At 56.4% G+C, this 22,168-nt stretch overlaps 1 protein-coding gene across 8 annotated transcripts in view; it reads left to right on the top strand.

The window, feature by feature from the left end:
• EPHB2 (EPH receptor B2) overlaps positions 1-22,168 on the top strand; it is a 129,386-nt gene that overhangs the window by 26,343 nt on the left and 80,875 nt on the right. For all 8 annotated transcript variants that reach the window (XM_075114220.1, XM_075114216.1, XM_075114218.1 and 5 more), the window contains exons 2-3: positions 11,997-12,061; positions 16,179-16,863. In XM_075114220.1, coding sequence (XP_074970321.1) covers positions 11,997-12,061; positions 16,179-16,863 — 750 coding nt within the window. The remainder of the gene's footprint in view (positions 1-11,996; positions 12,062-16,178; positions 16,864-22,168) is intronic.

Genomic DNA, 22,168 nt, shown 5'->3' with positions numbered 1-22,168 from the left:
CACCTGGACCACATGCTTTAGGCATATTCCTGGTCCGGGAGCGGTTCGCTGAGCAGCTGGAAATGCCTGCATCACCTGCAGCGGGTCCACAGGGCACTGGGGCATCTCCAGCCCTAAAGCTCTCCCAGGCTTAGCTAGGAAAAGCGCCAGCTGCCCCAGACTCATGCTGGGGATGGGTTCAGACTGAGTCCCCTGAGCTCCTTCCCACCAGCCTTGTGGGATGCTACGAACTCATTCCCCATCCTCGGACTGCGCCGTCCCTGCAGGGTGCATGGCAGAAGGTGCTGGAAGGGGAGAGAAGAGCTGATGGTCCTGGGGCTGCCCTTGCCCCACAGGTCTGTAGGGGCTCTGCTGACCGCATGAAGGAGCTGCTTGAGAGCAAGTAGTTGTCTTGGGCATGACTCTGCTATCAGGAAGCAACTCTGAAGTTGCTATGGAAGCCCCCACACTGCGCATCCCTTGCTCCTGGATGGGACAGGATGAGCCTGGGGCAGTGCGATGCTGCCAGCGAGAGGGGTCTCAGGCAAGTCCGCGGCTCTTGGCATCCCCTGGGTACTGCTGGTTCCCAGCCCGGAGCCACCACGCCTGCTCGTCCCTCCTGGCTTTGCCCTTGTTTTGGCCCGGTGTGTTGGGGCGTCTGCCTTTGCTGCCTGACTTCACACTTGAGCATCCCTATGGATTGCCTTTCCACAGCTCTGGTTGTGTTTGCTTTTGGTGTATTTAAAAGGTCCTCTTCTTCTTTCCTTTATGTTTTCTGCCAATCAATTTTTTCATTGATACATCCTTTTGCTACTGTCTGCATCCTATAACTGCTAATTTACTGCTGCCAACTTCCCCTGGTTTTAATTTATACAATATGTTTATTTTTACTGCGATTTTTTTCTTTTATTCAAAGCCAAGATAATTTTTAGCTAAAGATGCCTTCTTTTATGATTGCAGATTTATGAGATTTTGGCAAAGCCTTCTTAAGCTAGCTGTAATTACTCTTCATTGTTTTTGTTTACATTTCCTCCCTAATCAATTTTTGCTAATAATCCCTTTTAACTTTTGGAAATTGCCCCTTTTCCACCTCCGGGTGTGTTTCTTTTTGGTTGGTGCAAAAATATCTTCCCACATGAGTGCAACCAGATTATGGTTGTCCCTACCTATGCAACTGCTCATCCCCGGTTCATCGGTGCTCTCATCTTCAGCTCTCAAGATGAGGTTTGCTCTGCCGTTACCCACATTGATTTCAAATGAGCCTCCACAAGCACTGGGGTCTCCAGGACCCCATCCCGGTGGCAAGTGCTCTACTCCAGCCCCGTGAGTAGCAGAGTTGGTTCACAAGCTGCTGCCACCTTCTCCAGGCTGGTCTGCAGACCTGCAGATATGTCCCAGCGTGGATGCTTCCCACTCCCGCGCCGCTCCCCGCTCCCCACATGCCTTTCGGGCAATGGCAGCTCTGCTGTGGTGCAGGTGCAAGTCAGACCTGAGATTTCATCCCTGCAGGGGCTTCTCTCTCCTTGCAGTCCCACAGCCCATCTCCTGCCTGCTTCAGAGATGCTCTTCCCCGCCAGAGCGCAGGTGGCCAGCTCCTGCTTGACAGGCAGCGCTGTGATGGGTGGGTGGATGGAGCCCATCGCTCGCCCAGGCAGGGCCACCAGCAAGCAGGAGCCTTGCAGCATCCACCAGGGGAGCATCCCCTTAGTTCAACCCACTGCCTGGGGAGGTTGTATTAGTGTGTAATGAATTAGCCGGGCGTGAAAGAGGAAGCCCTCTCCGTGGTGAGGTATTGAAGATGGGGTTTTCCCAAGGAAGAAAACGTTTGCAGCTCACTAAGAATACTGACTGCCTGCAGCTATCAGCTCCAGTGAGGCTTTATCTGCAGCAGGAGGGGCCCGGAGGGGACGTAGGGTTTGCGTTCTTGGCGTGGCTGTGAGCAAACCCCAAGAGATACCAAACGGATGGCAGCAGGGAGATGCTCTGGCCTCGGGCGGCTAGGAGGAAGCCAAGCTCCTTGTAGGGATTGTGGGATTTCCTGCATCTTTCCCGGGGAGAGGCTTCCTGTGGCTGGGAGCCTGATCTGAAGCCCCCCGCTGCCACAGCCAGCCCCGGGCACGGGGCATCCCTCTGCAGCTTGGCAAAAATAAGCCTGCAGCTGGCCCTGTGGTTCCTCCCGAGCCATTCCTGCTTGGAGCTGCCAACCAGAAGCAAATTTACAGCCTGTCAGTAAAAACAGTGAAAAGCAGGAATCCTTGGCTGTCAGGTAGATGCATGGAGCCAGGCGTGCGCGGTGGAGGGCATCCCCGCTCAGCCGCATGCTCTGCGTGCGTGGTGGCAGGGGGATGCGAAAGGGGGTCTGGGTCGCTGCGCGGCAGCGCCGGCAGTGCCAGAGGAGCCGGAGCATCCGCAGACACTGGTGTTTGGGTGCCCAGGTGCATGCGGCGCAAGTCAAAGGCCACTCGATGCTTAATCTTTGCTGGGGGGCTGGTGTAGCCTGGCTGCCTGCGCAGCAGTGCCTGCCCGTCCCTGCCTGTCCCTGCGCTCCCTGCAGCCACCCCGACCTCTGACGTGAACTCGTTGCAGCAGCCGGGCTGGAGCCAGGGATGCTGGGAGCAGCCGCCTGGGCTGCAGGCAGGGGCTGGCTCTGGTGTTGGGGGGTACACCAGCGCAGTCCCCCAGCCCTGGACAGCAGCTTTGGGCACCCCTCCGCCTCGGGCAGCTCCCCGTGTTGGTTTGCAAAGACCCGCTCATAGAAGAAGTTAACCAGGTTAATCTGCCAGGCTTGCTTGGCTGCACCGGGGGCTAGTCCTGGTCTTTAAGTCTTATTCACTGAACGCTGGTCCTGCCTCCCCTCGCCCCTGCCATGCCGGTGGCTCTGTGGGGCCCTGCCTTTACGAGCCAGGCACAAGGCTGTGCAGCACAGCTGCATGTTGCTGCGTGGCGGTGGGGCTTTCACTAGAACTTTGGCTGTGTTTGGAGATAATATCTTTCCCCTGTAAATGTTATTACCCTGTATATGTTTGGGTGGGGGGGAGGGAGGGTCACCATCTGTGTTTTCCAATAAAAGCAAATTAAAATTGAAGCCCATTAAGGATAGCTCAATTGGGATGCTGAGCAGGGCTCCGGCGCCTGCTGGGAACAAGTTGCTTGCAGCCTGCGCCACCATGCAGGGTGACAAAACCTCATTTAGTGCCAGCGGTGCTGGGAGGTGGGACGGGGGCTCGCTGCGCACACTGTCCCTGCTCTGGGTGGGGGTGGCCCATGGCACCGGCCCCAGGGAAAAGTGGCCAGAAACCCCTGCGCTAGGCTCACGTCGCTCCTCCTGGTCCCCTCAACGCTCATCTCATCGCATGATGGGTAGGAGTTAGTGTGGAAAAGTGATGGATGCCATGTGAGAGCTGAGGAGGTGCTCTTACCTGGTGGTGCTCTTCGGCCTCCGGGCTTCCCGCTGCACCCCACGTCTCCTGAGGTCCCCTCGCCCTGGTGCCCGGGGGTCTGGAGAGTGGGTCTGGGGACACAGGATGCAGTGTCTGGGGTACAGGAGAGTACGCCTGGGGTATCATGGGGGACTAGGTGGTGGGGCGCTGCACCCTGGACATTAATTACACCTTGTACCAGTAGCCCCCAGCCTCAGCAGTGGGAGCAGGTTATTATGTTGTAAAGCACCTCTTTCCCCCGGATGCTGCAGCCAGGAGCTGTACGTGGCATCGGCTGCTGCACACCGTGGGTAGTGGCTCTGTGTTTGGGCCCCAGCGGTGACGGCCGTGTGTGCATCTGTGCTGTGGGGTCAGCCTTGGATGGTGGCTGTGCCGCGCTAACAGCTGGACTGCGGCAGTGCGTGGTGGGGGCTGCCAGCTCCTTTGGGCTGCAGCATCTGCAGAGGGAGCTTGTGGGCATGGGGTCTCCAACCTCCCTGAGTGTCCCTGGAGAGGAAAAGGGACCCGGGGTCTATTAGGAGGGGCGTGGCCCTGCTCCATCTTCCTGGGTGATGGCTCGGTGGGGAATTTAGTCTTTGCTGGGCTGTTGTGATGGGGTGGAAGAGGGTGAGGACAACGCTTGCTTAACCCTGGGATTTCCTTCCTCAGGGTGACTTGCAGACGATGGGGTCAGTGCCACTGCAGGGACTGAGTCATTAGCACTGACAGTAGCAATGGCTGCTAAATGTCTGCATCTATGTCTTCTCTGTGTGGCTACCGCATTCCTGGCAGCAGCAGGAGGGCCCCTGCTTGCTGGCATTTAGCATCTGCATTGTCTCTTCCCGGCAGCCTGCCCTTGTCTGAACTCAGACCACCTACAAGTCCTGACTCCTTTTGGGACAGATGCTGCCAGCAAGGCCTGCGGGTCCCTGGTGCTGCTGGAGCAGCTTTCCGCAATCTCCGGTGGGGTTATCAGGTTTCTGCTGACCTCTGGGGCAGACGGTGTAAGCAAACTGGGGACACAGAGGGTGCATCTGCAGTGACGGCTGGGGGTGATGTGGCAGCCAGACGGAGCATGGTCCTCCCTCACATCCAGCCTAACCTGCTTCTTCAGCAGAGGCCCCGGGCTGAAAGATCACAAAATCTGAATTCCCAGCCTCAGTCCCTCTCAGCTGAGCGCCAGAGCTGGGCCATATCCATCCTGGCCAAGCAGATGAGCGGAGCAATCCTTACTGCCTGCCAGTGACAGTATCTAGATGGTCAGTTGGGTGCTTAGAAAGCAGGACATGTGCTTGGATGACTTGCAGGACTCCTGGGACTGTCAAGTTGGGCTTTCCCCTTGGTTTTGAGCTTTTAAGCAGTGGAGCAGCCAGCACTGTGCTGGGCAATGGCTGCAACAGCCGGCAGCTTCAGAGGAGGGAGAAGAGGGGCTGGGGAGAGCAGCTGTGAATGTGCTCCTCCCGGTGTGCTGGCTTTGGGTTACGGCAGTGCTGGGCATTGGCTCCCACCTCACCCGCTGGCCTGCCGTATGCCCGACGGCCAGGTGCAGCTCTGCTCCAAGCCCTGCTTTCCTTAGCCCCCACTCTAGCAAGGGGCAGCAGCCAAGGGCCTCAGTGACCCCCTTTATGCCCAGCAGCGTCAACCCTGGGCTTGGCCCCTGTGGATGGGTCCAGTGTTGCATATGGTCAGACGGGGCATGGGGGAACGGGGGAAGGGAGGGATCTAGGTGGGGTTGGTGAAAGCATAGGCCAGCTCCTGGCAGCCCCCCCACAAGGTGCGGAAAAAGGCAGGGGGAGTTTGCAGTGGGGCTGCTGAACTGCTGTGCTAAGGGCAGGGCACCTTGGGGACCTTCCTTTGGCACCAGTCCTGACTCTGAGTGTCCCAAGCAGCTGAGCATCACGGAGTAGATGGGTAAAGGTGTTCCAGCAAGCACTGCTGAGCCCCACCAGCTTCCAGCACTATCCCCTGCACCATCCTGCTGGCTCTGGGGCTGGCTCGTTTTTCACAGAGCTTGCAGGTGGGCTTGGGTGATGTCCTGGTGGACTGAGGATCCAGGAAGTCTCCATGGCTCCCCAAAAGCAGTGATATCTTTCCTTGCCAGCGCTGTGTGGTACCTCTGGTGTCAGGCCTCCATGCTCTGTGCCTTGCTAGTCCCCAGGACTATTAACCTAATTTTTCAGGGAAGGATGTTGAATGACTGGGTACCGTCTGCGGAGTCCAGAGCACCGGGACCACCGGCATAACCCCATACAGCTGCCCTTGGGGAGGCCTTTGGGGCTCTGGGTGCGGGGTGGGATGCCGGTGGTCCCCATCCCAGCTCAGTCAACTGCCTCTTCTCGCTCCCTATCAATCACGCTCCCTCTTGGAGTTTAAGTGGATCCCTGAGTGAAGTATCCAAAATATCCTGTAGCCGCTGGCTCACAATGCAGCGTGCTGTTCCTGCGCCAGCAGGTCGGCCGGGGGGGATTGGGTTTCAGTTTGTTCCGCTGGCCATCAGCCAGGCAAAGCAAAGCTCGGGGCTGCAGAGAAGGGCCACTGGGTTTGCTCAGCCCCTCTCAGCTCTCGCTGGCAAAAATATTATAGTAAGGCTCCAGTAAAGCACAGGAGGCAGAGAGGGGGCCTTTCAACTTCTGGAAGGGTAAACAGATCTGCAGCAAGGGCTCCTCGGGGCGGGGGACAGACGGGTTTCTCATTAGCCACCCCCCTGCGTGGGGATGGGGTGGCTGTGCCTGAGGCCAGGCTGGAAGCGCAGTTTCAGGAGCACATGTGCCTGCATGGAGCCGTTTGTCCCAAGCTGTGGCATCCCTGGCGTGGATCCCGGTCTTGCTCCATGTGGCTGGGCTCCGGCACTGAGTCCGCTCTGCAGCATCCCTCCAGCCTGGACTGACCTGATGAGGAGCATTAGGTGGGCTTCCAGGTCACGTCTGGGAGATGGTGATGAGGCACAGTCTGCCCCCCGCATCTGCCTTGGGATGACTTTGCTACCGGCCCATCAGAGAGGCCTGGGCAACTCCTTGCTTGCTTTGCACATCCAGCACTGGCCAGAGCTGATGCGATCCTGGGTCAACCAAGAAGCTCGCTCCCTGTGTTAGTAATATTGTACTAGGATTACAGTGCTGGCAAGTTTCCTACCCTGAGGGAGGAGCTGGCGTGAGAAATGAAAGGGGAAGGGAAAAAGTTGTGGGTGGAAAAATGAGGGTGGAGGCTCCAGCTATCTGTGAGGCTACTTATTTGTCCAGCTGTTTCTTTATCTGGATGAGTTTGGAGCCTGTGAATGCGAAGGATTTGCCAGGACTTCTGAGAAACTCAGGGCCAGATGCTCTAAATTGGTCTAAATTGGCAAAACTCCATGGAAGTTATTAAGTTATTCTTCTGGACACAGAGAAGTGTGTCTGCAACGTGCCCAGCTTCTCTGTTCATCCCTTGTCCCCCCAGCCTCTCCAGCACTGTCCCTCGGTCCTGCCACTCTCCATCCCCAGCCCTGGCCATCCCACTGCCAGCACCCGGTGTCATCCCAGTCTTGTCCTCCCCTCCCAGGTCTGCCCACCAGTCTCAGTCCTCACCTGGCCAGATGGAAAAAGCTGGTGCAGCTGAGATCCCCCCACTCCTCCTGCTTGTGCTGAGCAGGAAGATGACCGCGTGGAAGTGTAGGAGCCCCACAGCCAGGTCACTGGCACAGCAGAGCATCAGCTTGAAGGTGTCTCAGCATCGCTGTTGAGCATCTGGAGGCGGTGGTATGGTGGTGATGACGCATTTTTAGATGTAAAGTGCTCGAGCTGGAGCCTTGGCGTGCCCTCGCAGCAAGCAGCAGTGCCGGCGACGGGCCCCGGCACTGGCAGAAAGTTGCTTATTGAAAGCATCTTCAAAGTGAAAAGGACAGGCACTTATCTCCAAACCGTCCCGTGGGGAGCAGCGCGGTTTCTGGTGGGAAGCAGGCCAGAGTTGTGTCTGATGGTTTCGAGCAGCTGCAGATTTATTTATAATGCCGTGGGTAGCATGTGAATCTGCAGATAAACACGCGGGAGGGAAGAACACAAACAACAATATTGAGAAAATGCTGCTCCGGAGAGAGCATTTCACTGAGCTGCAGCTATCGCCAACCACCAGAGATGGGCCAGGGGCCAGACACCCGCCCCTGCGGCTCCCATGTGGCTTTGCTCCATGTCGTCACCATCATTGCTGGGGGGTTGCTCTCTCCTGGATGCCGGGGGGGTCTTTATGGGGCTGCCGAGGCACCAGCCCCTCATGCTGTTATTTGGCTCTGCCACAGCGGCAGGATGGCACTGTGGAGCGTTGGCTGCAACAGCAAGTGAAGCTGCCGATTTTGCTGGTTGAAGCTGAGCCCTTCTCCTCCCCATGCTGGCAGGGCTTGGGGATGCCCATCCAGAAACTGGTCTGTCTCTGTTGTTCCCAGCCCAGGAGTTGGTCCTGTTGGGTGCCGGGAGCAGGGTATGAGCGTGGGCAGCCTGCAGTCAGGCTCAGGAGGCCCGAGGGCCATGGCAGCCCACCACAGGTCACCGTGGGCACAGAAGTCGCAAGGGGCCGAGCGTGCTGAGGGCAGCCCCGTTGGGACTGCTGCGGGTGGAGGAGCTGCCTCTGGAGGATAGTGGGTTCCCATTCCTTGGGGCCTATAATCGTGTGGGGCTTGGACCTGTAGCAGAACTCTGTACGACTGATGTCTTGGTACCTGGAGTTACGCGTCCACTCAGGGATGTCCTGAGTATCTCCTTGGTTTTCATACCTTAATGACCAGAAGGAACCAAGGTGACCTCCTGCCCGGTGTGTGCTCCTGCTGCACGTGCTTCTCCAGCTCCTGGCTCGCCTGGGGTGGGGAAGGGTGCAAACAGCGCAAGATCTGCTCCTCTTCCTCTTGAGGGGCCATCACCTCCCCTGGTAAAATTCAATGTTGTTTTCCACATGCCTTATGGGGTTCAGCTCCCAGGCAAAGCTGTAGCTGCCATTTCCCTCACAGGCTAAGGAGCTCTGCTGCTACTTTCTCCTGGTGTAGATCCTTGCAGACCACAATCAATCATCTTGCAAACTCCTTTCTGATGAGCTTCTGCAGTCCCCCTGCAGCAATATAAGTCCACGGAGCTGAAGGAGGAATAGACCCTGAGGGAATCTCAGCCTTTCTCTTGCGCGGCTGAGGTGGGTGGTAGGGCCTTTTCTTGCTTTCTTAAACCTTCTTTGTTTATTGATTGCTAGTTCGGACTCTGTGCCAGCATTTGCAGGATGAGATGTCAGAGCAGGGCTTGGCTGCATCTTCCTGGGGCCTTCCTCCCACCACGGTCTGCCTCCCACTGCAGTCTGCCCACCAGTGCCTCTTGCTGTGGAGATCTGAGCAGGTCTGAGCCTAGGAGAGAGGCAGAGAGAAACCCCTGCAGATGAGGGATATGTTGGACATCGCTCCTGGTTATGTTTGCTGGAGAAATGAATTACTGCACTTCTTTTGTCTGGAAATAAGAAACTTCTGAGGGATGAGACAGCGATCTTCCCTGGAGGACTACGTGGCCTCCTCGCCCTCGGGTGGGGGGTGAGAGGTACTCCTGGCCAGGTACATGGGCAGATGACTCTGTGGCAGGCCGTTATTTCATTTGGGCAATAAGGTGTTTTGAAGTCAGCCATCAGCAGGTGCTGGAGCAACCCCCCCCCCCACCGAAAACCCATCATGGCTTCACATCCCCTTTTGCAGTTGGTTCCGCCTGAGTCGTGGGGAACAGTTATTCACAACTTTCTGTAATTCAGGCAACTAATTCTAAGCGCTAACATGCCAACCTCTCTCCGAATGGACTTCAGGCAGGGCAGCAATTTGGTAGAAAAGCTGTGCAAAACAGGGTGCATTGGGATGTTCCAGATGTGCGCAGTGGGGACTAAGGTCTTGGGCCCCAGCACAAAAAGGAGGTTGATAAACAGGAGCCTCAAAGAAAGGAACCTATTTTAGGGTGGAAGAATAAGGAAGGTCAGCTAATTTTGTTATCTTGGAGATGACTCATTTGCCACCTTTAAGCACCACAAGAGGGAGAGGAGGTTTTGGATAGCAGAGTCTTTGTACCAGTAAAAGGAAATCTAATAGCTGGCAGCTGAACAGAGTAAATTCAGACGAAAGTTAATGGAAGGATTTTTTTTTTTTAAGAGAGGATAGTTGACCATTGGAAAAACCTGTTGAAAACCTGCTAAATTTCTACTCCTCCTTGTCATGTGTCGAAACGGGATGACCTTGGGCCAGCTCGGGTAGATGCAGAGCTCCAAGGAGATGTGCAGTGCTTCGGGTGGGGGTAAGGGCAGTGTGCTCTGCTGTAATGCACCGAGCACAGCATTCCCATTGCACTGAGTTTTCATTAAATAAAAAACTTTTAAAAATGCAAAATGCTTCAAATATTATTTTTATTTGGGGAATTATTTACTGTTTTAGAGTGTATCTTCTTTTACATTATAGTCACTGCTATTAATATATTTACTGGGCACCACTGTCATTGACAGTTAAAATAAAGTAACAAATTTAAAGTTTTTTTAAAGTAATGCAACTTCTAGCTAGCACCAGCTGAAAAATGTTGTTTTCCTTTCAGATCAAAGTGCCACTGGTGTTTTAATGAAAAAGCCAGATCCTTTGATAAAATAAACACTATTCTTGAACTATGTAAACAAATATTCAGTTTAAAAAGAAATTTCATAAATCTGAGTGACAGCATTTCGGCACTAGCTGTTTTCCAGAACTCTTCCTAATGGGAAAATTTGAAAAGAACTATTTTTGCTTTTTACTCTTGGAATAAAACCAAATTTTGAAATCCTTGTTTCCTGTGAACTGGAAACTGCTGGCTCTAACCAGGAGTAACGAACAACCAAGAGTCTGAAAATGATTTACTGCCAGAAGTAGGTGCAAGGAGCATATCTGTGCCGAGGCACTTTTTGGCTTGCTGATGGGAAGTGGGGAGCTCACGTGCGCTGTTGGGCAGCCACTTCTGCATCCAGGCTTGTCTCTCAAATGATGGGTCTGCTCAAGGCTGAGCTTTTCTTCCTTTGTTTTTGTTCAATGTAGTGAAAGTGGAGAAGGTGGAGATGCTTTTGGGGGGATTCGTGGCAGAACGCTTGGTTTTTTGGTGGTGAGGAGCAGCAAAAGGACACGGTTACAGCCAGTAACTCTCCATCTCTGTTGTGGCCATGGGAACTGGCACCATTTGTCAGGTTGTAGGATGGTAGGTGGAGATCTCGACTGTACTGGGGCTCTCCTGGTTGAGCGCTCTCAGTGAGCTGATGCAGAGTGGGGGTGCATCTTGTACATGAGATGCTTTTTCTTGAGAGCTGCAGAGCCCTAAAGCTGGCCACTTTCCCTGCCTGTCCTGCAGTAACTGGAAGGGCAGGGAAAGTGAAGCTGCAAGGCGAATTTTGTGTTTGTGTCCTCTGTGTGTGTGCGACTGATGCTTTCCAGCACCCCTGCAAATGCAGTTGGCATCCCGAGTGAATGCGCTGAAATTGGGCAGATTCACATTCTCCCCACAGAGCAGAAGGACATAATTTCTTGTGTGGGCATCGCCTTGGTCTCAGCCACAGAGTCACTGGCCCTGTGCTCTCCTGTACAGTCTGTCCCACAAGCATCACTCTTTTCCCATGCCCAACCTCAGTGTGCTGAAACCTTTGGACATGATTTCTAAACTCTGTTTCCTGAACACTGGAATATTGCCCTATTTCCTTAAAATGTCAGCATTGGGCATGGTGCAGAAAAATCCCTCGAGTGTGAGACCACAGACTTGGAGGGCTGCCCAGATTGTGGAAACGGCTCATCAAAGTGTCTCTCCAATGGATTTCTGATGGGGCTGTCTGGTGCGTTCCCGTGCTGGGTGGGGAACATCTACGCACGTTAGCCCAGCTGTTGGAGTGCCATAACCTAAGCAACCCTTCTCATGCCATCAGTGTAGTTAGGCCAACCTGTAGCTGTTTGGGATGAAAAAAACTTCAGTGCTGGAAGCGTGACGAGCTGTGGAAAGGATGAGGAGGCTTTGCTGCCCATGTGGCTTAGGGAGACTTCTCTGTGCTGGTTGGCAGTAGCACCGCCTGACCTATTTCAACCCAGATCACCTGGAAAAACAGCTTTAATGTTGGTTTAATTTTTCAGTACTTTTAAGTCCTAAAAGTGTTATTCCTTCCTGTGTGCTATCACATTGACGAGGATTCTGCCTACCATGCAAAATGCTGAGAAAAAAAATCCTGCTTTTGCAAAAGAAACTGGCAGGTGATGGAGGAAACCTGCTCAGACTGGGCTTCTTGTCTGCAGCAGCAGAGCTGCACCGGGGCCTTGTTACCCTGATCCTGGGTTTTGAGGAAGAAAGTCTAGTTGGGCTGGAGGGTGGAAGAGCATGTGCCCCCATGCATTGCAGGAGACAAGGGGCCAGGGAGCAATGGGCAATGGATGGGGAAGCAAATGGGTGGAAGGACCGACGCTGGGCTCCTCCCTGGCTGAGAGCTGGTCAGAGGGCTTGGCATAGGCTGGACTCGATGGCTGCAGCCCTGGGCTGGCTCCTCTCCACCTCTTTGCCCTTCACCAGCCTCATCAGGCCATCGACCAAACGGGCGATGACTCCTTGTTTCACCTTCTTCCTTCAGAGACGCTGATGGACTCCACAACAGCAACGGCAGAGCTGGGCTGGACAGTGCATCCTCCCTCGGGGGTAAGTTATTCTGTGGCTTTACAGGGGCCTGGATCCCAGTCTGGGTCCTCCTGCTGCATGTGAACATCAGTGGGATGGCTCAACAAGTCACCTGCTGAAGCAGAGTGCCTTGGCTGTGTGAAAAGGTGTGGTGGGAATAGCACAGAAGAGGGTGACAGTTGAGGTTTCCAGTAGTTTTCTAAGAGGTGACGCTTCCAAAAACTACCCCAGTGCTGGAGGAGTGTAATTCTTACCCTACAGCATCAGGCCAACGTGATGTTGGAGGAATCATACTCTCTGTAAAGCTAGCCTGCAGCCAGTTAAAAATCACAGAGAGGGAGAAATAAAATGCCAAGGCCACTGTCGCTTGTCCCCTCAGTAGCTCACTTGTTATCCCATTGCCTGTCACTTGCAGCACAAAAGGATGAGGGCATTGGCCTGTAAGGTTGCACCCAGACCAGCCATTGGATCAAGCCCTGAAATGACTGTCCAGCATCCCTGGCATCTCCTGGAGGGACATTTGCTGGCTAAGCAGTGACTGTCTCTCCACTTTACTGCTGCTAAGAATCCCCTGAGCCACATCCCAAGACCACCCAGAAAAAGCTCCTTTAAAGAAGGGCTTAGACAAGTCAGCGCATCTCTGCACCCTTCGACTCACAACACAAAACCAGAGCGGCCCTAGCCACGTCCCTGTCCCATGGGATCTGCACGAGGCATCGTGGTGCTTCGAAGCATCCTGCCCTGCTCTGGCTGCAGTGGCTGGCAGCAGCTCGGACCCCCCGTGCCTGACATGCCCGACCCGCTCCCTCAGGCTCGGGGGGCCCAGTCCAGCCTGGCAGAGCCTGGAGATGCTTCCCATCCCTGTGCATGGAGGTGGTAGCTCAGGCTCCGTCCTGCCCTCCATCCACCCTCCAGGTGGGCTGGATGAAGATGTTTCTGTGGACCTCACCTCAGGGCTGACAGCAAGCCCCCTCCCCAATCCGACTTGGCAGAAGAAAAGAAATGGCCCTGAAAAGCCTCCGTTGGGGAGATTAAACCTGGCTCCCGAGCAGCCCGGCCGCCCTGCTGTGCTGGGGTGTGGGTGCTCCCGGCACCAGTCCCCCATCACCATGATAAAGCCCCACGCCCGCCCGCGAGCCCGGCCGCCCTGCCAGTGCCGGCCCGGCCGCCGAGGGGGGATGACGGGTGCACAATGGGTGGGAGCAGAGGTCAAGTCTTTTTCTCTCCTCGCCCAGCCTTTCTTGTTTGCCGTGTTTCCATATGTAAAGCATGCCTTGCTCTGAGCTCCCCAGCCCCACAGTAATGAGGCCTGGGCCTGCTGGAAGCCGTCTTCCCGTATTATTGTGCTGCCTTCTTCTTTTGAGCTCCTGGCATGTTAATTAGAGAGAGAGGAGAAAGGGAGAAGCTTCTAACTACGCGGCGAAGAAGTGCAGGGGCTGGTGCGTGGGGGTGACTTTCTCTCCCAGCTGAGAAAAAGGAGCTTGGGAGCCCCCCCGCTTGCTGCTGCAGGGATGCGGGGGGATGCTGGGGGTCCTGAGCAGGCAGCGGGGCCCCCGGGGCGCTCCCAGGTCCTGTGTCCCCAGCAGGATGGAGATGCCCATCTGGAAAATCAGGTGCAGCCCCAGCATCCCTGGTGGGAATCACCTCCCATCCCCACCTTGGGCAGGTCTCTGGGGGGACGCGGTGTGTGTCGTGCCCTGCGCTGTGCACGGCGTGGGTGCTGACGCTGTGGTGCCTTCATGGCTTCTCCCAGTGCGGCCTCATGCCCGCTGCCAGGACAAGGCAGGGTATCTTGCCCATGGGTGGCTTGGCTTCGGCAAGCTTGAATGCAGCCAGCATCACCTGGAAGACAACAGCTGCTGGGTGCTTCTCCTATTTATTGCCTCTTCAGTGTTTATTAATGAGCTAAAAGCTCAAATAGTTGCTTTTTCCCTGGCTATGGAGCTCCCGTGCTGCTCACAGGTCTCCTCATGCCCTGCCTCCACCGTCGACTGTTCACCCCCAAACTGGAGAGACTCTCCTTCCCCATGCGCTGCTCCTGCCTGGGCAGGCTGAGCTCCTCAGGCTGAGCCCTCTCTGGGGTCTCTGCAGGTGTGGATGGGGACAGGGCAGGCACTGGGCATCCCTGCATCCTGGGGGCTGACACGCTGTTTCAGAGCGGGTGCCAGGAGTGGCCCAGGCGAGGGAGGGCCCTATCAGAGGCAGGGCGGGGGAAAGAATTGCTTCCCTGTGCCTTGTCCTTGATTCCTTCACCCCCCTCCCAACTGGTCCCCTAAAAAGCAGGGACATCCTGCAATTTTCCACTACCATGCCAAATTTATTTCTGGAAAATAAGGCAAATGCTCCCCCTGCATTTTGTGAGGATGCTGCCCTCCTCCCCCAGTGACAGCAGCAGATTTGCAGCCGCTGCCCATGAGAAGTGGTTGGAGCTGTTTGAGGATCTTCCCTGACAGGCTGTTAGCCTTGATGTGCAAGGAGCAATCTGTCTCCCATCTCAGGAGCCTCCCTCTGCAGTCCTGGATGCCCCTGTGAGGCTGTCTGCAGGCTGAGGGGGTGGGGATGCTCTGCTCCGGCAGGGTTTTCCTTGCGGACCTCAGTGCCGGCCCTGGTGCTGGCTCCGGGCTGGAAGCGCTGGCTGTGCTGCTGCCCTGCCCTGCATGTTGCAGTCCCGCATCCAGGGCAGAGCTGCTCATGGTTTCACGTCTGTGGGAAACAGCTCGGCTTCCACTTGAACAGGTTTATGAACAAGTTAGTGAGAAGCCGTTCCAGCTGTCTGGGACTGTCTCACACTCTAGCTGGACCCTGGGGCCTACCGCCAGCGTCACAAGGGCACTGCGGGTGGGGAGGGGGCAGCGAGGGGAGATGCTCTGCGCCCCAGCAAGGTCTGGGCTGGGGGAGATGTTCAGGTGAGACAAGTGAAAGGCTCTTCTCCCACAAGGACCCTCTCCTGTCTTTGCACACCGCAGAGGAGTGGTGGCCAGTTACAGGCTGCAGCTCTGCCCCTGCCTGGTGTGTCACCCACCCTGAAGTCTCCCCGTCCTACAAAGGATGGAGACAACAAGTGCTGAAGAATTTGGCAAAAAACAGCCTGGGAAAAGGGCAGGGATCTGGACAGGGCCAGGAGGAGCCACAGCAGCCCTGAGCTCTGCGGAGACCCCTCCAGGGCCGGCAGAGTCAGCTGTTAGTCAGCTGGTGGGAGCTCGGCTGAGCTTCCCATAGGGAAATACGTCAACTCCAAGCTGTCTTGCCAGGAAAGATGTTACTGTTGTGACACGGCTTGTAGGACATCCCATAGACCCAGTTTAGGATAGCTGGGGGTTGGTCCTGTGCACACCGACAGGAGGGACCCCAAAGCACTTCGGCCCTTGAAGGGGCAGGGGTGAGGGCTACCAGCGGGATGTAGCCCCAGCAAGTCCTTTTCTGGGTACCCAGTGGGGTCAGCCAGGCTCCCATAAACCTCCCCTCCTTCCTCTGGGGAGAGGCCGCTGGCTACTGGCCCGTCGTGCAGCCAGCCGCCTGCACCGGTGCTTGGGCTGCAGCCGGTGAGGAGGTTTTACAGCTGCGTTACACACTCCTGAGAAAGCAGGTCCTGTCTGCCATGTCTGTAACCGTAGCGGTACCAGTGGGAATACATCTGCTAAAGGCATCGTGTTACTTTGCTGGGAGGCTCTCCTCTACAGTGCAGCCCATGGGCGAGAGCCCCTGCTAAAGACATTACTGCCTGCAGAAGAGGTGCATGGCCCCACTGCGCCCTGCCACCCGGCAGAGATCCTTTACCATAAATCCAGGCGTGGGGCATGGTGCTGCTGGCCGTGAGATGGCCTTGAACCCCACTGAGGGCTTGGGCCACCTTGTCTCCGTGGCACAGAGCCTGCCGGGCCGTGCAGCATGGGTCAAACCCTGCCGGAGCAGGATGGGGGCGCGTAGGCACGGTCTGCTTGCAGGCTGGTGCTGGCGCTGTGCGGGGGTGAGGTACTGGGCACCAAGGGGGTCCCTGTGCGGCGGGGTGAGCACGGTGTGGTGTGTCTGGTAGTGGCAAAGCTCGCCCACTTGGTGTGTGGTGGGGGTGGGAAGAGGTGAGGTGGGTGGGAAACATCAGTTTGGTGCAGCCCCTTGACTTTCTGTGTCCCATCCACAGTGGGAAGAGGTCAGCGGGTATGATGAGAACATGAACACGATTCGCACCTACCAGGTGTGCAACGTCTTTGAATCCAGCCAAAACAACTGGCTCCGGACCAAGTACATCCGGAGGCGAGGAGCGCACCGCATCCACGTGGAAATGAAATTTTCTGTCCGGGACTGCAGCAGCATCCCTAATGTCCCAGGCTCCTGTAAGGAGACTTTTAACCTCTACTATTTTGAGTCAGACTTTGACTCGGCCACCAAGACTTTTCCTAACTGGATGGAGAATCCTTGGATGAAGGTGGACACGATTGCTGCCGATGAGAGCTTCTCGCAGGTGGACTTAGGTGGACGGGTGATGAAGATCAACACCGAGGTGCGCAGTTTTGGGCCTGTCTCCAAGAATGGTTTCTACCTGGCCTTCCAGGACTATGGAGGCTGCATGTCCTTGATTGCTGTCCGTGTCTTCTACCGCAAGTGTCCCCGCGTGATCCAGAATGGGGCTGTCTTCCAAGAAACCCTCTCGGGAGCGGAGAGCACCTCACTGGTGGCAGCCCGGGGGACGTGTATCACCAACGCAGAGGAGGTGGATGTGCCAATCAAGCTGTACTGCAATGGGGATGGCGAGTGGCTGGTGCCCATCGGCCGCTGCATGTGCCGGGCGGGCTACGAGTCGGTGGAAAACGGGACCGTCTGCAGAGGTAACCGCTCGCCTTTGGCCTCGCTCCTCGCGCTCGCCCCGCTGCCGGTGGGCTCTGCCGGTTGTGGCAGCTGGGCTTTGCAGCTGGGATCTGCATGAGCCACCTGGGAGTGACCGCTTTGGGGGGGAGAGGAGCACAGCGGCATGCGGGAGAGGAGCACGTGTGTGGATGCTGACTCCTTCCTGAGCTCCTCAGTTCCTGCCCCGGGCTGATCTGTCCATTGCAGAGGCTCTGCGTTATATCTGGGTCCTCAGAGCCACTGGGTCCAGGGGTGCCAGCCCGTGGCTGGTGCCCTCTCTGCTTTCCAGGTGTGTGTAGCTGTAGTGTGTGCCACTGATCTGCAGTCACCCCCCCAAAGTACTGCGGCTGTTTTCACTTCGGTTTGCGCCCTGTGCCTTGGTGTGGGCTGAAATGTTTCTGGTGGAGGGGCGTGGGAGTGCACGCACCCAAAGGCAATGCAGTGGGAGGGAACAAATTGTCTGCAGCATTTTCCCGTTGAGGTGCAAACAGCCCAGGGTGGGACATGGTCACGGGCTGTTCAGGGCCAGGCTTACCTTTCCAGCCTGGGTACCTCTGAGCCTGGCTCCTGAGATCCCTCAGCAGCCAGAGGTCCCTGCCCTGTAGATGTTCTCCTGCCCTGTAGATGTTCTGCTGCCCCATAGATGCTCAAAGCAGACTCCAGGAGTGCCTGCTCAGCTCAGCTGAGCACCACGGAGCCAGCGTGGGCCCAGGCAAGCGAGAGGCTCTGCACCACCCTCCCTGAAAGCACCGTGCCCAAACCCATCTCGGTGCTCCTCCTCCATCACATGTGGGCTCGGGGAGGGAGAGAAAGGAGCTGCTGTGCTTGTCGGGGGGAGATGGGGATGTGTAAGGGCCACCTGTGGCTCTGCCACGCACAGGGCAAGCCATGGTCTTTGGCAAACGGGCTCGTCTCCCCCCGACCCGGCTGAACGTCAGAATGCGTTATGGTTTAATAGCATTGGCACACTCTGAGCGGAGCTGGGTTTTCTCTGAGATCAATTACAGATATGTTGGTGGCATTCAATAGTGCAAGGAAGGAGCTGCATCTCCTCTCTTCCTGCAGCAGGAAGGTGTGGCCGGGTAGCACTGATCAAGCATGTGATAGGTGCTGGTAAGTGGGGGGATGGACACACTGGAGAGGGGGACCGACAGTCTCTGGCCATGCTCAGCTGGGACTGTGGGTTGGATAGTCCCCTTGGAGAGGGCACCATGTCTTCTGCTGGTGGCTGGGCTCCTTGAGCACACTGATGTGCGGGGGTGTTATTTAATATCTGTGCTTTGAGCTACTCCTCACTGAGCCACTGAACGTCCCTCCCCACTGAGCTCGGGGTGGACAAGTGTCCTCCAGCTTTAGCAGGGATGGTGCTGGGGACGGGGACAGCAAGGAAGTACTGCTGCAGCGCGGTATGGAAAGGGAGCCTAGCTAATCCCAGCCTTGAAGGGAATACGGGTGTTTTATGATGCCCAAGTGAAGCATTCGTAGCAACACCAGAAAGCCAAAATGATTCATGTCAGCTTTTCCATCTCAGCCTTTTTTTTTAACCCCAAGTGGACCCAGCCTTGCACAGCGCTTTGCTTTGATGCAGCGCTTTGCTCTGATGCAGCCACAGTTTCTCAGGGGTGCCTGGTCCTGCTGCCAGTGCAGCCAAGGGAGGCTTCCTTCACATGCCCCAGGGCTGTCAGGACCTCCTTATGCAGAGCCCTGTCCCTGCAGCCTGGCCCGGTGGGGCTGGGAGGGGAGGCAGAACATGCAGAAGCAGGGGGCCGAGGTGAAGGGAGTGAGCAGGAGGGAGAGACCAAGTCTCCTCTTTGTCTGTGCAGCAGCAGGATTTTGGGAGGTCCAGTACCTTGGCAGCTGTTTCTCCAGCCAGTGCTGACGTGCGCCGGCCCCGCGCTCCCCACCATCATTAATCACGTGGTGGCTGGCAGCCTGCCGTCTCCCTGGGGCAGCTGGGTCCGGGGCTGCCTTCCCTTTCCCTTTCCCTTTCCCTTTCCCTTTCCCTTTCCCTTTCCCTTTCCCTTTCCCTTTCCCTTTCCCTTTCCCTTTCCCTTTCCCTTTCCCTTTCCCTTTCCCTTTCCCTTTCCCTTTCCCTTTCCCTTTCCCTTTCCCTTCTTTCCCTTTCCCTTTCCCTTCTTTCCCTTTCCCTTTCCCTTCTTTCCCTTTCCCTTTCCCTTCTTTCCCTTTCCCTTTCCCCTTCCCCTTCCCCTTCCCGCATGGGGCTGTGCAGTCGGGGCTGGATGGGACCCCAGGGCTGTGCCAGACTGGGACACACCCTCCGTTTTCCGCCAGTAGCCCCCAGAAGAGTGGGGACCGGGAGGAGGGCAGCCTAGCATCCCCATCCTCTCCCAGCACACCCAGTGAGCCCCACAGAGGACTGGGGAAGGGGCTGGTCGCCCTGGCCGAGTCAGGCAGAGGAAGGTCTCTCCTCCCCATCTCAGCTCAGAAAGGACCTGCGGGACACAGTCCTGCATCCCTGCCTGCTTCCCATCGTGTCCTTGCTCCCAGTCCCCATGGAGGCAGCACACGAGACGCCTGGTTTGGGGGACTCACTCATACATGTGGCCTGCAGGTTTTCTCATGTTTCGAGGGGTGGGAGGGAATCTGGGCCCCTTTCCAGAAGCAAAACAAAAGCAAATCCGAGCTGGCTTTCGGGGTGAAGCGCTCTCACACGGCTCGGTTGCCCAAACGGGACGTGGCAGGGAGTGCGGGGGCCATGGCTCACGGGTGGAAAAGGGCATCCTGAACAGCGGATTGCCCCTCAGTGCAGCTGCAAGGCACTGGAAGGAGTTGTTCATTTTCTCCACTGGGCTTTTCATCTGGCTAGAACAGCACAAGCCTGCTCACAGCAGTGTACACAAGGGATATTTATGGAGAAAGTTCATGCATCTAACAGCTTAAGCTCTTCTAAGCTTGCAGCCCCAGCACAAAAGGATTTGGGGGCAGTTAACAATTCTGTGTGGTTAAGAGATTTTAATTTTGCTGGGCCTTGCTCGCCAGTCCCGCAGGGCCCTGCGAGGGGCTGGCTGCCTGCTCTTCGCTCCGCTCCTCTGCTCACTTCCCGGCGTCTTTCGGCTGCACTGGCCAGGGGATCCACGCACACGCCTCCCCACGCCGCCCTCCCCAGCCCGAGACGCCCAGCCCTGTCCTTCCTGCTTCACCTTCTCCTGCTCCCTGCCTGCATCTTTTTTCTCCATCTCCCTGTTCTTTGTCTGCCGCCTCCCAGCTTCTCCCCCGCCTGTCCCTCCCATGCAGCATATTAAGCACATTTCTCTCTCTGCCTCCCTTATTCATTGGCTCCCCTCTGCAACGGCTGAGGCAGAGCTATTGTGCTGCCTGCGCTCTCTGTTTGGACTGCACAGTAGATGAACGCTGCCTGCAAGGGTCTCTGCCTGATCAGGGGTGGCAGCTGCTGGCTGCTGGTCCTAGCTGCTGAGCCCTGTGTCCATCTCCAGCTCCTCTCCAGCTTTGGAGGACATCTGCCCATGTCCCCGATCCCTGCATTCGCAGCGGCAGCCTTGTTGTTGCATTCATCCAGCGCAGAGCATGGGGAGTCCTGGTCTTGCTGCAGCGACAAGGGATGGTGTCACCCTGCAGCAGCTGGTGGGGATGCTCTCTTGCTATCAGAGACATGTGGCATCGTCCCTTGGGGTCACAGGTGTTTCTGTGGAGGAGAGGAGCTGGTGACATCCTATGAAGAGGAGAAACCTGGTCACCTAGGTGGTCTGTAGAAGATCCAGGCTGCCACTTGTCTCCTCCAGCTCAAGGTGGAACCGGGCCACCCCTATGGAGAGCCTGAGGGCTCAACAGTGTGTCCCCTTCAGAGCCTGCACTGCCTGCCCCCTGCTCCTTTCCTGGGGGGCAGGGCCAGGAGGGAGGATGCGGGGGTCCTGACCCAGTTCTAGCCCCAGCCTGGTGCCTGCTCTGTCCAGCACCACAGCCCGGTTCCACCACTGACCCAGCTGGATACTCCCGGGTCAGCTCCAGCACTGACTCAGCCCGAGCCCAGCTCCCAAGGGGGAAGCATGACCTCCGGGGTCGTTGCTGTAGTGGGCTGGTGCATGGCGTACACCAGCCTGGCTGGTGGGTTTGGTAACGCTGTGGCCCTGCAGATGTGTGTCCTACAGGTGGGCTCCATGATGGGCTTCCCTGCCTGTGCTTGCGTGTTATTCTGTGGACCAGCGCAGGAGGTCTGCCACCGCCTGCTGTGTGCTGGGGTGCGGGTGCGGAGGCAGCGCTGTGCACGTGCTGAGGACCCAGGGCTGTTCCACCAGCACAGAGGTGGGAGCAGCAGTGGGGGTCTGCCCCAGCTGTGCTGTGCTTGGGTTTGGGAGGGGGCAGGCATGTGCTAAAGGCTTGGAGGGGCATGCAGCTTTCTGATGTCTTGGAGAAGGGTATGTCCGAGCTGTCTTAGAGTCACATCCCATAAGTACGTGATGTTTTGAAGATAAGAGGCTATTTATGGCTCCATGCCTCTTTCGGGTCTGGGCCTCCACTGATAATGCTGGATCCAGCCAATAAATTGCAAGGCCCTAGGGGTAATTAAGTTCTTACAGGAAGCATTCCTGGTTGAGCTGGAGCAGATACAGCCAATCGTGATGTAAATGTTTCCAGAGATGGAGAATTGCCCGTTAAACGCTTCCAGAGGTTGCTCCTGCCTTCTTACCCCTGGCTGCGCCTGGTACTCGGACCTCGGTGAACTTTGCCCATCACCACACCTCTGCTTTCTGTGTGCCTGTTTAAGAGTAACCTTTGGCCCCTGGTCCTCTGGTAAGCTCTTTGGCCAGTTTTTTGGGCTCTTCCTGGCCTTTGGTGCTGCTTTAGCCTTTCCATCGGCAGATCCACCATCCCACATACAGGATGCTCATAGTGATCAGCTGAGTGCCAGAGGCGATGCTGAGATTTCTCTCTTCCTACATCCCCCCTCTGCTTCAAACATCTTGGCAATGATGTTCCTCTGGGTGCTTTTGAAGGATCCTTGTCCTTCCCAGTGGGACTGGGAGCAGGTAACTGCCGTGGCCCACATCCTTGTCCCTCGAGGTGTGTGTGGTTTGACATGTGCTTGCACTGAAATGCGCATTACTTGCTTGTGCCTGGCTCACCGAGGCATCTGATTGCTGCGTATCAGGAACCCATCATCTTCAGTATTCACCACACTACAACTTCCATGTCATCAGCTAACTTTATTGGGAATGCTTAGGGCTTTCTCCTGGGTCATTGATAAGAATGTTAAATAGCCCAGAGGCACGAACCAAATTTGTTGGCTTTAGTAGAAACAGACCCGCT

Source organism: Phalacrocorax aristotelis, chromosome 19 (genome assembly GCF_949628215.1).
Source record: "Phalacrocorax aristotelis chromosome 19, bGulAri2.1, whole genome shotgun sequence".
Taxonomy (NCBI): Eukaryota; Metazoa; Chordata; class Aves; order Suliformes; family Phalacrocoracidae; genus Phalacrocorax; species Phalacrocorax aristotelis.
The sequence above is the reverse complement of the archived record's forward strand: the minus strand, read 5'-3'. Positions and strand labels throughout refer to the sequence as shown.